At 38.1% G+C, this 16,274-nt stretch overlaps 1 protein-coding gene across 4 annotated transcripts in view; it reads left to right on the forward strand.

The window, feature by feature from the left end:
* Nucleotides 1–16,274, forward strand: part of BEND7 (BEN domain containing 7) — a 138,536-nt gene that overhangs the window by 108,051 nt on the left and 14,211 nt on the right. For all 4 annotated transcript variants that reach the window (XM_043965190.1, XM_043965191.1, XM_043965193.1 and 1 more), the window contains one exon: nt 13,975–14,094. In XM_043965190.1, the coding sequence (XP_043821125.1) occupies nt 13,975–14,094 (120 nt within the window). The remainder of the gene's footprint in view (nt 1–13,974; nt 14,095–16,274) is intronic.

A 16,274-nucleotide genomic window follows, 5' to 3' on the forward strand; every position in this document is an offset into this window, starting at 1 on the left:
GAAGGTGTCACTTGATAAACACTTGTTAACTAAATAATGTTGAATACAGTGGTTTGGGCTCAAGAGAAGGAAAAACAACATTTGAGTGTTGTAGAAAAGGTTTGACATTTGAAGACTGTACTCTAGGTGTTACCATTCACTGAAGGCTTTGGTCTTTATAACACATACAGCTTTATTTATTACAAAATAAAGTCCCATATGCCATGAAAGTAAAATTTCCTCATGTAAAAAATATGTGCATTTATAAAATGTAATATTTAAAAGTATCTCTTGTGCACTAGAAAAATACTGTCCTGACTATCCATAGTCCTATACTTCCTACTGGATCTTCCTAAGTATCCTATTCTCTACATTTCCATATTTAAAATTTTTCACTTTTTAATTTCACTGTTATTTTATTTTCACCTAAGGCAAGGTCTGCAAACATTTTTTTAAATCAAACATGCCTATCTATGTAATTTTTTGATCATGAATATGTACATTATAAATTTTATACTACTACACAGATAATTATGTGCACTGTATAATTTCCAGACAAAACTTTAAAATGGTGAGATAAAGATGAATAATATTCAATATTAAAGTGGATAGAGAACTATGATAATTATTGAGTAGGGAAGTGACATGGTCAGTCATTCACCAAGCATTTATTCCATTTTTACTACATGTCAGGCACTGTGCTAACTACTGGAGTTACAAATAAAGGGGGAAAAACAGCTTCTGCCCTCAGTGAACTTACAGTAGGGGAGAAAACATGAAAATAAAAAAGATACAAGATATATACAGGATAGTTTGGAGGTAACCTTGAAGGAAAGGCTCTAACTACTGGAAGGATTGGGAAAAGCCTTTTGTAGAAGGAAGCCATGGATTGGAAGAGGAGGGAGCAGCATTCCAGACAGGAGGGAGAGCCAGTGCAGAGGCACAGAGCTAGGCAAAAAGTGTCATATTCAAGGAACAGAAAGTGTGTCTGGGTCATAGAGTTTGTGGAAGGGAGTAAAATGTAAAAAGACTGGAAATGTATTAAGTGGTTGGGTTGTGAAAATCTTTAAATGCCAAATAAAACACTTTATATTTGATCCTGGAGGTAATAGAGAAGTACTGGAATTTTTTGAGTGTGGGGGGCAAGAGGAGATGACATAATTAGACCTACACTTGATGAAAAGCACTTTGTCAGCTTTGTGGAAGATGAATTAGACTGGGAATGTGTGAGCTGGGGAAAACCAATTGGAAAGCTTTTGCAGTAGTCCAGGTGAAAGGTGATGAGGGGTTGGACTAGGGTGGTAGATATGTAAGTGAAGATAGGGGATGCATACAAAAGACATTGTGGCCAGGCAAACGAAAGCAAAATTTGGGAACTGATTAAATATGTGGGGGGAATATCAGCGAAGAGACAAAGATGACATCGAGGTTGCAAAACTGGGTGACTGGGAGGATGGTGGTACCTTCATCACTACAAAGATGTTCAAAAGAGGGGACAGTTGGATAAGAAAAGATAACAAGTTCTGGTTTGGCCATGTTGAATTTGAGATGTCTATGGGACATTTAGTTCAAAATGTCCAATAGGCAGTTGGTGATGTGGGACTGGAGTTCAAAAGAGGCTAGGATTTGATATATAGTTCTGGGAATTGATTCCAGATGAACTAATATAGAAAGAAAAGAGAAGTAACAGAACACAACCTTGGGGGAATACCCACTATTAGGGGGAGTAACATGGATGAAGATCCAGCAAAAGAGACTGAGTAATGGTCAGATAAGTAATATGAGAACCAACAGAGAGCAGTATCAAGAAAACCTAGGGAGGAGATAGTATGTAAAAGTTGATCAACAATGTCAACTGCTTCACAGAAGTAAAGAAGTATGAAGATCAAGAAAAGACTGTTAGATTTGGCAATTAAGAGATCCTTGGTAACTTTGGAGAGAGTAGTTTCAGTTGAATGATGAAGTTCGAAGCCAGGATTGTAGAGGGTTTAGAAGAGAATGAGAGGAGAGGAAAAAGAGGTATTAAATACAGATGGCTTGGGGGCAGCTAGGTGGCGCAGTGGATAGAACACCGGCCCTGGAGTCAGGAGTACCTGAGTTCAAATCTGGCCTCAAACACTTAACACTTACTAGCTGTGTGACTCTGGGCAAGTCACTTAACCCCAATTGCCTCACTAAAAAAAAAAAAAAAATACAGATGGCTTTTTCAGAGCATTGAGCTAGTCCAGCATGTGCTTTAGGAAAATCATGCTGCTATGTGGAGGATGGATTGGAGAAGAGAGATTTGAGGTAAAGAGACTAATGAGGAGGCTATTGTAATAGTCCACGTGAGAGGTGATGAGGGCCAGAAATAGGATTGTGTCTTTACAGAGAAAGGGGTGGATGCAAATGATGTTGTGGAGGAAGAATTGAGAAACCCAAGAAGCCAGATTGGGGTGAGTGAACAAACATAAGGAATCTAAGCTGACACCAAGAGTGTGAACCTGGATTACTGAGAGGATGGTGGTAGCCTCAACAGTGGGAAGTTCAGGAGAAGGAAGGTAATTCTAGATCTATGAAGCAGTCGTAACATATATAAGCTGCAACTCACTTTGTCCCATTCAAAATGAAAAGGTAGGAGGTGAGACTCTTACTCAAAAGTCACTGCCCTAGAGCACAGAAATCAACCTTTAAAGGACACCTACTACAACTGTGATGTGATTTAGGGGTCAGGGACTGGTAAAAGTTAGATTTTTCACTATCCTGAGGGGCTAATGCTAGACTCACAAGAGAGGAAGCTGAGGACTTGCACAGTGGAGGAAGAAGGTGACATGGGGAAGTGTTCCATAAGGAAGGGTAAGGTATGTGGTTAGATTGGCTAAGCTATTGAAGGAAAGATGGGATAGCCAACTCCTGCCTAAAAAAGCATCCTCTTTACAACATACCCCAAAAGGTCATCCATCTTTTTCTTGAAGACCCTTAACAATGAGGAGAAACCCACTACCCCCTAAGGTCACCCATTTCACTTTGGATAGATTCATTGTTAGAATATTTTTTACTTAAAACAAGTCTACATTTTCTCCTTTGCAAGTTTCATTCATTGCTCCTAGTTCTGCCCTCTGTGATCAAAGAGAACAGTTCCTTTTCCACAGGATAGTCCTTCAGATACTTGAAGACAGCAATACTGCACTCCTTCCCCAAATCTTCTCTTAAACAGCCCCTATTTCCTCGAGTGGTGTGAAATCAGTCATTATGTTTGCCCTCCTGGATACTCTCCAGCTTCTCAGTACCTTTTTAAAATATGGTGCCCCAAACTGAACACAGTAGAGTATAGATAGTTAAGCTAGACTCTTGAGTGATTCTAAAGGAGTTTCTTAAATGTTCTCAGGTTTTCTATAATGAACATAACATAATCTGCAAAGAAGAATATTTGGAAAATCTCACAATATGGAAGCCCTCTCATTCAGACTCTGTGCTGGACATTCTCCTGATAACGTCAAACACCTTTGATGAGTCTATGCCAACCCTCAGAGTGATCTCTGTTATTAACTCTTTCAAGGCATCTTGTATGATTTTGAACTGTGAGTGTGAGATACTTGTGTGGGAGGAAAGGCTATTAGGTGGCATTTTGTGTTACCAGATCAAATAGTTAATAACCAGTAAGCAAAATGTGGTTGCCTGGAGAAAGTCATTAGTATTATACACTAGTTTCATGATGGCATGCTCACATGGGTTCTAGATAATGGACTTTGCTCTCATGCTTTCCCAGTCACCAGTGGAGTGAAGCAGGGTTGTGTGATTGCTCCCATGCTGATGTTTCCAACAATGTTGTCAGACACCTTCAATCAAGGTCAGCCACGAAACTGAAGGTGAATTATTTAATTTGAAAAGTCTCCGAGCCAAGACTGAAGTGGAGGCAGAGTTGGTGTGGGACTATGATGACTGTACTTGATGCAGCCTCTGAGGCTCAGATACAACAAAATATGGATCAGTTCTCTGCTGCTTGTGCTAATTTTGGCTTAATAATTAACACCAAGAAAACATAGGTTTTCCAACTTCCATATGTGGAACCATAGCAAATGGAGAAATATTGAATGCTGTGGATAAGTTCACTTACCTTGGTGGTATACTTTTCCAGGGATATATACATAGATGATGAGGTTGACACATGCATTGCCAGAGGTAGTTGAGTGTTTAGGAGATGCTGAAGGAAAGTGGGAGAGAAGAGGTATTAGACTGCCTACCCAATGGAAGGTCTACAGTGCTGTTGTGCTGACCTCATTGTAGCATGCCTCTGAAACTTAGTAAACCAAGAAAAGGATAGTATGCAGGTAAGGAACATGCCAGGAAACTGAATCGATTCCATTTGAATTGTCTTAGGAAGATTCTGAAGATCACCTGGCAAGAGAAGGCACCAGACACTGCAGTCCTTTCTCAAGTTAAACTGCCAAGGAATCAAACTCTATTACAAAGAGTACAACTCCATGGGCTGGCCATGTTGTTTGAATGCCAAACACACATTTGCCTAAGACTATTTTACTGAGAAGTCACACAAGCCAAGCACTCTCGTGGATGTCAGAAGAAGCAATATAAGAACACTCTCAAATTCTTCCTGAAGAACTTTGGATAATCGATTGTGCAACATGGGAGACACTGGCACAGGACCGCCTAGCATGGCATGCCCACATCAAAGAAGGCACAGTGCTCTATGAGCAAGCAAAGCAGAACTGCAGTAGCTCAAAAGAAACATGAGATGCACAAATTTAGAGACCTCTACACTCCAAATGTTCCTGTGTTCTATTTGTGCTTGACCTGTGGTAGAGCCTTTTGAGCTCATGTTGGTCTGATCAGCCACAGATGCACCATACTTTGACCCCAACATAATGATGTCATTTTGGTGCTCTTCGAGAACAAAGGACAACAGCCAACCAAGTAAGCACAGTGGAATCTTTCTATTCTTTATAGCATCCAGGCAATTGTGTGACTAGAAATGTGGTCTGTATAGAATATCATTTGCAAAAGCCTGCCTTTTCTTTGCATATGCCCTCAACTGGGACACTTTATATGCATGTGTATATTATTCCCATAAAGATTTTATACAGATGAGAAAAAAATTAATCCACCCAGTTGGTAGTGCCTTCCTCTCCATGGTGAGGGAAATGTGCCCTGTTCAGGTAAAGTTTGAGCTAGCTAAGCTCTGAGTTCCCTTCAAACATGAAATCCAAGAGTACTGAAGGAAGTGTCTTGTTCCTTACCTCCATACTATCCTTTTTCTGGTGTATAGGTCTGCCTAATGTAACATTAATTACAATCAGAATAATAATTATATCTGACATTTATATATTACTTTAAGGTTTGAAAAGTACTTTGTAAGCATCTTATGTATTCTAGGAGACTCGTATGCTTAATTTTTTTCTCAAGATTTTATTTCTAATTTGTAAAAAAACAGTGGATTTGGAGTTAGAGTTCCCAGGTTTGTAATCTGGCTTTTCTACCTGCCACTTTTGTGCCTGTAAACATATGATTTAACTTCTCTGGACCTCAGTTTCCTCACCTGTAAAAATAGGCTTTGGACTGAGTGATCTCAAAGGTCCTTCCTAGCTCTAAAGTCTCTGTTCAAAAATTTTTATCAGGATACTCTGATCCTAATTTCTGCCCTGTTAGTTATTTATCCCCATTGTCAATTCACATCCTACCCACAGTACTGTGGATCCTTAAGGTCTCTTAAGATTGTTTTCTAGCATACCTTTAGAACAGAGCCAAGTGGTATGAAGCCAGTTCCCTTGTTTTGCTTATTTGGTAACTTGAGTGGAGAATCCCCTTTCAACACTGTTTGATCCTTGAGTTGCTGAGCTTTTCCTATCTGACAAGAGTTAAAATACTGTCACAAGTCAGAAAGACTTGGCAATTGTTTTCAGCAATTTAGCAAATGTTCCATGCTGGTTATTCTGGTTCATGTGAGACAGACAAGGTAGTCCCTGCTTCTTCAAGTGTATTTGTTGAAATTACTCTTTTTAAAAACTTACAACAAAATTTCATGTAGTATTCTGCTTCCTAACACAAGTAGTCAGAAAAATCAGCATTGAAAGCTCCTCCCTCTGGTGTGAAGAGACCACTAGTCAGGGAGTATGACCAATCCACAGTATTCTGAAATATATCAGATGTACCATGTCAGCCATTCTGTGCATCAGACTTCATCAGTAATTATATTAAATGCCACATCACTACAGCAGGTTTTGTTCATCCACTTAGTTTATTTTCATTTTTACATAGTTGTGGGAGATTATTCCAATGAATATAAATATGAAGGAACAGTCATTATTCATATATAGATCAAAATTAAAATCTGTTGTTTCTCTTGTTATTTAGCACACTCTTTGTCTTTTTGGACATCAAAGTATGTTAAAGATAACAGTAGCTTTTGCTCTTTTATTTAGTGTTATTGTTGGCCATATTCCAATTCTTCAGGTTATTTGGAGTTGTTTAAAATTAGCCTTTGTTTCTCTATAATAGTATTGAAATAGAAAGGGGGAGGCAACTCTAGTTAATGACCTATTGCATTCTGAGGACAAATGCAAATTGTTCTACTATGATTTTTAATGACCCACTATTAACATAGTCAGAACACAGTGCATTAATGCAGTACTTCTTTTCACATCATTACTCCTAATGGAACTGTTACAGGCATAATAACTTGACCTTTTCCTATAATTTCAAATGGTAAGAATATCTTTGCTTATTCAATACCTCTATTCACATGGCATATTGAGTCATTCAGATCAATATAATGAAAATCTTTTGGCCTTGTTCTTAGGGCTCATCTGTATGAGTGTAATGGAAGGTAGGATATATAGACTTTAGTAGGTAGAGCTAGTTGAATGTTTCTTTGAAGTTAGAATGTAATTCATGAGCTAGAATGTCAATAATATGCAGTGTAGGCATTTTTCTGAGGTATATAATGCTGTGTTTCTAAGTATCTCAGACAAAAGGCTAGGAGGTAGTTTTTTCCCTTCCCTTTCTATTGAAACTACTTAGGAATTAACTGAGAAGGAAATAAAGACTAACTAGGAATTCTAGGCTTTCTAAAAGAGTGTTTTAATGGCTGTGTTCAAGGTGTGATTAAAAATGTTAGGTGTAAAGCAGTTCATGGAAGCTGTGGTGAAGACATTCTATAATCGATCCAATTCTCATAAACTTAATCTTGAATGCAGATAACATCCCAAAGTTGCTATGTTTTAAGGACATTAAGGGGTGGGGAATGAGTTAATTTTGACCTTACTAATTAAAAAAACAAAACAAAACAATATTGTGTGTTTGGAGGGGCAAGGAGGGATGTTTACTCGTATAAGAGAAAAAAATTATTTTCAAGCATATAAATTATCCACAAACAAATATTAAACTAAATATCCACTTTCTCTATTGTTTTAACTAAGTCTGCAGGGCTTTTTGGCTATTCTTTGATTAGTATATTGTTACTATATTGACTTAATAAACTTCTTTACTTTCAATACTCCTAGTGATCATTGACATGTAGACCCTATTTGTCTCTTCTTCTTTACTTTAAAAAGAAAGGTTTACAATTTGGTGCATCTTCCTCACTACCTACCAGGTTGCCCCTGCAACCTGGATTCCATACTCACCACTCTACTGAAACACGAAATTGAAAAAATAACATCAACAAAACTAAGCAACATACCAACTGAGTATGACAGTGTATGAAATATTCTACAGCCCTGCCCTCACACCCCCACACCTGGCACAGGGAAAATCTGTAATACTTAGTGATTGAATGGATATAAGACAAGAGAGGAGTCACATAACACTAAAGTTTCAAACAACTAAGACAGTGGTACCATTGATAGAAGAGTAGATTTGATAGGAAAGATACTAAGTCTGGGATGTGTTGATTTTAGAAGGTGAAGGTAGAGATGTGTTATAGGCAGTTAGAGGTTTCAACCTCAAGCTCAGTCTGGGTGTTGGAAATAGAGACTTGGTTCTCATATAGGGAGAGGTAACATTGAAGCCATGGGGTTGAGTAAAATTGCCAAGGAAAAGAGTTTAAAGCAGGGGTTCTTAACCTTCTTTTCTGTGATGGACCCTGTTTGGCAGTCTGGTGAAACCTATGGCCTCTTCTTAGAATAATGCTTTTTTTGCTTTGTTTTTGCAGGGCAGTGAGGGTTAATTGACTTTCCCAGGGTCACACAGCTAGTAAGTGTCAAGTGACTGAGGCCAGATTTGAACTCGGGTCCTCCTGAATCCAGGGCTGGTACTTTATCCACTGCACCACCTAGCTGCCCCCCTTTTTTGAATAATGCTTTTAAAGACATAAAATAACATAAGACTACAGAAGAAACCAATTCTTTTGAAATACAATTATCAGAATATTAAAAAAAACAAGTTTATAGGCTCCAGGTTTAGAACCCTAATATAAAGAAAGAAGAAAAGAGGACTTAAGACTGAACTTTGAGAAACACCCACATTAAGTAAGTCAGGAAACTCATGATGAAAGATGCTTCACAACTTAGCCTCCCTTTACTTTTCCAGTCTTTTTACACCTTACTTCCCTCTTTGTGCTCTGCAATCCAGTGACACTGCTGTTCTTGCTATTCTTCAAATAAAGCTTCAACTTCTGACTGAGCATTTTCACTGTCTCTCCATCATTCCTGGAATGCTCTCTCTCCTCATCTCTGCCTCTAGGTTTCTCTGACTTCCTTCAAGTGCCAGCTACAATTTTATCTTCAACAGGAAGCCTTTCCTGTCCCTCATAATTCTAGTGCCTTCCATAGATTGAACATAGTACTTTACATGTTATCTCCCCCATTAGACCATTAGTCCCTTGAGAGCAAGGAATATTTTTGCCTTTCTTTATATCTCCAGTATACTACTTGGCACATAATCATTGTTCAGTTGTTTTGCAGTCATGTCTAACTCTTTATGACTCCATTTAGGGTTTTCTTGGCAAAGATACTGCAATGTTTTGCCATTTTCTTCTCCAGTTTGTTGACTAACCAACTACTGGAGTAGAATTTTCAGGAGCCTTAGGTAAAGTAACCACTAGTTCCAACTTAGAATTTGTGAGAGAAGAGAGCGAAGGATTCTGAAACACACCTTTGATTTCAAGAAAACAGCTTTCAGGGCAACTAGGTGGTGCAATGGATAAAGCACCAGCTTTGGATTCAGGGGGACCTGAGTTCAAATCCGGCCTCAGACACTTGAAACTTACTAGCTGTGTGATCCTGAGCAAGTCACTTAACCTTCATTGCCCCACCAAAAAAAAAAAAGAAAACAGCTTTCAAAGGATCAAGAGGAAAAACTGGATCTCTTGGATTAAAAGCCCACAGGAGAAATCAGCTTAAAAAAGATGAGAAGCCCTCAAGAATGAATTTTTTTGAGATACCACTCTGATGATTAGATAAAATGAAGTTGTCTAAAGAGAACATTGTAGATGAACAGGGAAATTGTCAGTTGGTATACATTTTTAAAAGACGTGTTCAGAAAATAGAAGCAAGATCAGGTAACAGTATCAATATAAAAGTGTAACATGGTCATGCACAACTAGTGGTGGGAGTACAGAAACCTGGAATGACCTGAGGGAAGCAAAGATTACTAAACCTGACAAAAGGTGTGTGTGTAGGGGGTTGGCAGGCAAGGTAGAGTGTTGGAAGAAATAGGTGAGACAATGATAACGGACAATGGAGAATACAGAACCACTGAACTCAAGTTTCCTTCTATTTTGTCTGCCCCCTGCAACAAAACAATATTTGGCCTTGGAAGCATAAGGGATTGGGGGGTGGGGATTGTTCACTGGGAACTGATACCCAAGAAAAGTAGGGAGATGAAGAACACTTAGTTCCCCTTGATGAATACAAGATGAACTGCATCTCCAAAGAGAACTGACTGATGTTATTTCTGAAGCACAGCCATTGATCTTTAAAGGTGGTCTTATGTGCATGGAATGCATTTCACTTTCATTCTTCAAGCTTTCTTCAGAGCACAGCTCAGTTGCTTCCCATTACACAAGGCCTTTCCCAATTCCATTTAACATTCCCAAACTTGTTAACGACCTTTCTCTCTTGAAATGACTTTGTATTTGTGCATGTGGAGTGCCTTCTGTTTAGAATGTAAGCTCCTAGAGTGCACAGACTGTTTAGTTTTGTCTTTGTATTCCTGGTGCCTAGTGCCATATCTTTTGGGGGGGGGGCAGGGTAATGGGGGGTTAAGTGACTTGCCCAGGGTCACACAGCTAGTAAGTGTTAAGTGTCTGAGGCCGGATTTGAACTCAGGTGCTTCTGAATCCAGGGCCGGTGCTTTATCCACTGCGCCACCTAGCTGCCCCTTCTAGTGCCATATCTTGTGTAGGCTCATGTTAGGCACTTAATAAATGATTGTTGAATTGTGTTGTGGAGAATGGGAGAGGTACCATAAGATTGGTGGACAAAGTCCTGCTTTTTTTCTTAAAGAAAGAAAGGAGAAAAGATTTTGTTAATCAGAGTTGCTAAATCTTTCAGAGTTGATTGTCCTTATAATATTGTTGTTATTATATAAATTGTTCTCTTAGTTGGCATGACCTGTTCTTTTTTTTTTTTTTTTTTTTTAGTGAGGCAATTGGGGTTAAGTGACTTGCCCAGGGTCACACAGCTAGTGAGTGTTAAGTGTCTGAGGCTGGATTTGAACTCAGGTACTCCTGACTCCAGGGCCAGTGCTCTATCCACTGTGCCACCTAGCTGCCCCATGACTTGTTCTTGATGAAGCCATGTTGGTTCTTTGTGAGCTTGATTTTGATTCCTGAAAAAATTATGAAATAGATTATTAAAGGGATGATTATTGGACAGGTAAAAAAGAAAGTAGTCATCACAGAGAACCAACTCAATGACCCACCACAATTCCAGAGGACTAATGTTGAATCATGGTACCTAGCTCCAGGCAGAAGTAACAGACTCAAAGCATAGATTGAAGCATATATTCTTTCCCCTTATTTTTTTCTTTTCTTTTTGGACATAGCTAATTGAAAATTTTGTTTTGCATGACTATACATATTTGTATTGTTCTTTGTTTTTCTTGCCTTCTCAGTGAGAAGTGGAGAGGAAGGGGAAGAATTTGGAACTAAAAATAAAATTAAATTGGGTAAAAAAAAGAACAGATGATGACTGGCAGACCTAATTTCCTTTTTTGACAGGGTTACTAGACAGTCATATCAGGAGATTGCTATGGATATAGTTTAGGCAAAGATTTTAGTTAAACATTTGGGGAAAGTCCTTCATGCTAGTAACATGAATACAGTTAGGTAGCTTCAGAATTGGTTGATTGTATGGATCCAAAGACTACTCATTAATGGTTCAATGACAATTTAGAAAGAAAACTCTTAGAGTACTCCAGAGATCTATACATATCTCTGTTCCACTGAGTATTTTAGTTTTTTTGTTTTGTTTTGTTTTGTGGGGAAATGAGGGTTAAGTGACTTGCCCAGGGTCACACAGCCAGTGTCAAGTGTCTGAGGCTGGATTTGAATTCAGGTCCTCCTGAATCTAAGGCCAGTGCTTTATCCACTGCGCCACCTAGCTGCCCCCCACTGAGTATTTTAGTAAGTAACCTGAATAAAGGTATAGGGAACATATTTATCAAAATTACAGATGACAGAAAGCTATCCAGCATAGAGATAGCTAACACATTGAAGGAAAGTGTCAGGATGCAAAAAGATCTCATTTCAACTAGTATGTTGTAGGCCAAATATCATAAGATGCAGTTCAGTAGGGTTTATGTAAAATCTTACTACTTAGACTCAAAAATCAACTATACAACTACCAAGTGGAAGCATAGCTAGATAACGCTCAGAAAAGTGTGAGGGTTTCCTAAGTTCCTTATGAGTTGATAGTGTGTAGTTGAGGATAAGAAAGCGAGCAGGCAAGAAAGCTTGTGCAATCTTAGACTGTATTAAAAGAGGCAGTTTGTACAAAAAATCATTTCCATCTCTCAGAATCTGTGTCTTCCTTTAAGGCTTAGAACAAATGCCACCTTTTGCATTAATTCTTCCATGCTACCAGCAGTTAGTGTTTACCTCTTCAAATTACCTTGGACTAGATGTAGTTATGTAGCATCATATTCCCCTCATTCCATGTAGTAGAGCAGAAACTATTTTGTCTTTGAATCTTCAACTTCTATGACAGTACCTTCTGCTAGTAGATGCTTAGTAAACTTGTGTTGATTGATAATAACATTACAAACATAAAATTTTTGAGTTAATGCTACTTGGTGTTATACTTTTCATACCTTCTCTATTTACCCATGTCACTTTTTCTACTTGTTGAAAACTTGGAGAACAATCTACCTTGTATAAAGAATGATGAATAAGATCTCTGTCTGTAGGGAACATAATCACAAATAAAAAATATAACAGAAGTTAGACAGATAATATTATTCCAGAATAAAATAAAGCAGATGAAAAATTGTAGCTCAAGTCTATGAAGTTTTAATTTTACGTGGCAGGAAAAAGAAAATAAAAAGCTAAGATTTAAAAAATAAAAGAATAACTCAACATTGCAATATGAAGATATTGTACAGTGAAATGACTGATAAAAAGCAAAGTTTTAGCTATGTGAGGGGGGAGGTTTGGAGAGGAGTGTGTGGTGTTCCTAGACATAAGAGAATAGTTAGAAGCTACACATGAACCAGAAAGTGTTCATGGACACGCTGTAACAACAAGATCATGACATATAATCACTGGGGCACTCAGAGCATACTTCAAAATGCTGTGTGATTTGTGATTTTTTCTCCTACTACCAGGAAACTCTTAGACACATATCTGCTTTGATCATTGAAATTGTATAAGATACCAGTGAGGGCAACCAGAAAAAAAAATTAGTTTGAATAGTTCATGCTACAAAACTTGAATGTGTTGCCAAGAGAGCATAGCTGTTGATATTGGAAGGGAAAGCAATCTTTTTCATAAACTAAAATTATCGTCCTTTTATAACCCAGGCATTCATTGTAGTTCAGCAGAGTGCTACTTTTTGACCCAGCGAACATTAACTTGAAAAAATCAAGTTAAGAACCCCTCAGACGGGGTGGCTAGGTGGCACAGTGGATAAAGCACCGGCCCTGGATTCAGGAGGACCTGAGTTCAAATCTGGCCTCAGACACTTGACACGTACTAGCTGTGTGACCCTGGGCAAGTCACTTAACCCCCATTGCCCTGCAAAAAAAAAAAAAAAAAAAAGAACCCCTCAGAAGTAGAGTATAAGGCAAAAATGTCACCAACTGGTCCTTTAGCTGTGGTAGTACCACTACATGCTGCTATAATCAGAGAATTGTCTTTCAAGGCTTTTATCTTATCATATGATTCACTGTAGTTTCTGTTTTGCTTCATTGGGCAGCTCTTTCCTAGAAGCTAGTGTAAGAAGATGCCAAAAGGTGACTCAAAATAAATTTGGAACTTTTGTAAGTCTGGCATCAGTAGTAAGATTTTTAAAAGCTATGTTGTACAACACAATTTCATTTTCATTTAATCTGAATGATGATTGAGTTGGTATGATGTCACCATAAGAACACTATCATGGAGGGTTTTTGCATAATTTTATTGAGACTGTTCTGCCAAGCATCCATTTGTACTGGAATGACACTTGAATTCTTCCCCTTACCATAGATGCGGAATTAATGAAATGACACTATCCTTCTGGTCATTTTGCCAAGCAGTTTGTCTTATTTTTTTTGTCCATGGTACCATTTTCTGCATTGATTATAGGATAGATGTCTACAAGATTCTTAGGATACTTGCAGTATAGAACTTCTCCAGATCAGTTACTTAATGATTGCAAGTAGTTCTACTGGAAAGGCAAGTTTGGCCAGAAGTACATTCTTTTCCACCTTTGCCAAAGAGATATGACTGATACATATGGACAATGCCAACTGCAGCTCTAAGCAGAATTCACATGTTATTGATACTTTTTTAAAAAATTGAACACACACCTTCCTATATCTTCCTTCCCATGAAATTTAACATTGTTTTCTATTTCCTTTCAGTCTTCACAGAAAAATACTGCACTGCTCACCATGTGGATAAACTTCCTGGCCCAAGAGACTGGGTACAGATTCTACAGGATCAGATTAAACTGGCCAGAAGAAGGTTAAAAAGAGGGTCAGGTATGCACAGCTTCAGGGAAGCAGCTTCTTGAACTTACTACTGAAACTTGAGCCTTTGGATCAGTCAGCCAAAAAACATTTATTATTCACTGTCTGCCAGATGTTGGACTGGACTCAGAGGCAAAAGTGAATCAGCCCTTGCCTTCAAGGACCCTACATTCTCTTGGGGGAGGTAACACATAGAAAACAGATCCAGAACAAGGTGGTTTTTGAGAGGAAAACTTTAAAGGCAGAGATGGGGAAGCTTAGGAAAGGCTTCATGTGGTGTTGGAACCAAGTCTTGGAGAAAGTTATTTCGTGACATTTTATTTTTAATTACTTTTTAAACACAAAAATGTAGAACTAAGATATGGGGGTGGGGGGAGTGATGGGAGTCTAGACATATGATTTCATTAGTGTAGGAAACTATTACTGAGGAAAAGCCCCTTTGCCTCTGAAAATCTGAAAATGCTGAGCAACTTTTAGTTTTAGAGAGTTGCCTGGGGCCCTAAGAGGTGCGTGATTTACCCAGGGTCACCTAGCCAGTTTGTGTCAAAGGTCTTCACCTAGGTCTTCGTGACTTCTCTATCTACCAGGCAATACTTCCTCACCATGCTGATTAGATATAAAAGAGTAGCAACCTAAAACCAGAAGTGAGGCAAATCATGTGTGTAATACAACATGGAAAATCAGGATTTATGGAGTTGTGGCTCCATAAATTCCAGAGAGTCAAATGAGTGTAATAGAAGCATAAGGAATTCTCCATTTGACCAAGGTTTGAACAAGTCAGAAAGATGAGGTCATCCAGTGCCAGGCCAGCCTTAATACTGGCATGCATCCATGCATCCCTTGAGTGTGGCAAACTGCTCAGCCCTTCATCCTTGTCTCAGCCATAAACTCTTGCAGCCTGAAACCCAGACCTTGCTTCTTATCAGTCCTGCCTTACCTTGGGATGGATTTGGTTCCTAAAGTGCAGTCTCCTTGAGGGCAGGAGCTATTTCATTTCTGGCTTTGTATTTCTAGTGCCTAGTATAATACCTAATATAAAATGGGGCTTATTAAGTGCTTGTTGAATGATTTTTTAAAAAAAGTATATTTGAGAAGTCTCTTAAAACAAATATACCTATAAGAATAGTGTGCTCTTTGTTTTATATATGTCATGTTCAAATAAATTTTTAATTCTTAATTGAGATATTAAAAATCATGTAAGCTATTTGCTTCTAATATGATCAGTGTTGTCTACCAATCTTATTTGTGGTTTGATGAGCTTTACTTATAAAAATTAGCCTCTTTTAAAAATTCTCATTTACTTCTATTTGCCTGTTACTTTTTTTCTGGGTCTGCATGGACTTAGAAAAGATATAATAGTTGTTTAAAGTGAAAAAAAGAAGTGGTTTAACTCAAACTCCATAATTTTTCTCTGATTCACACGGTGTCCCTAGAATTATTCTTGAAGGAATATTGAACATTTAGTAAGTATGCTTGGTTAAATCATGACAGTGGGATGGATATCTTACAAGATACAGTAGCCAGCAACAAAACATGTCAGGAGAGAAAGATGACCTGTCTTTGTCCTGAGGACTTTTCTAAGAGGTTCATCAATAAAACAAAATTCTTCAGGAATGGCCATGTCACAAACCTTCAGAGGGTTTTGTAATGTGAAATCTCCTGTAAGGTTTTATTCCACTATGGTAGATATTTTTAAAATAGACATTAGGTGATTGGTGTACTTTTAAATTTTTGACATATCTTTATTTCTCTTTTTCTGCCCCAGACCTCAAAAATGATCTGGCCCAATTCACACTTTTATAAAGAATCTCCTCAATGACATAGGTATCATGTGATGATGTAAATTTTGTTTGAAGACTTGTAAGGGAAACCTACTTAGTGTACTGAGTCAACCCATTTTACTTTTAGATAGTTGGAATTGTTTACACATTTTTCTGTCTAGCAAAATGACATTTTCTTTGCAAACTTTACCCATTCCTCCTGAGACCAAGCAGACGTCTAATCCCTCTGGGGACAAGGAAAGTAAATTTAATTGATTCAGCACTGTCATTTTGTTAGGTATTTTGTCCTCTCAGCTTAGGCCCCAAAGCAGATTTCCAGTAATAAGTCAGCATAACTTTCTAAGTTCAGAAGAAAAAATGCCATCTCTCAGGGATACCAGATAATAGTCAGAACTAAGTCAGTACTGCCAG

Source organism: Dromiciops gliroides, chromosome 5, assembly GCF_019393635.1.
Source record: "Dromiciops gliroides isolate mDroGli1 chromosome 5, mDroGli1.pri, whole genome shotgun sequence".
In the NCBI taxonomy this organism is placed as follows: Eukaryota; Metazoa; Chordata; class Mammalia; order Microbiotheria; family Microbiotheriidae; genus Dromiciops; species Dromiciops gliroides.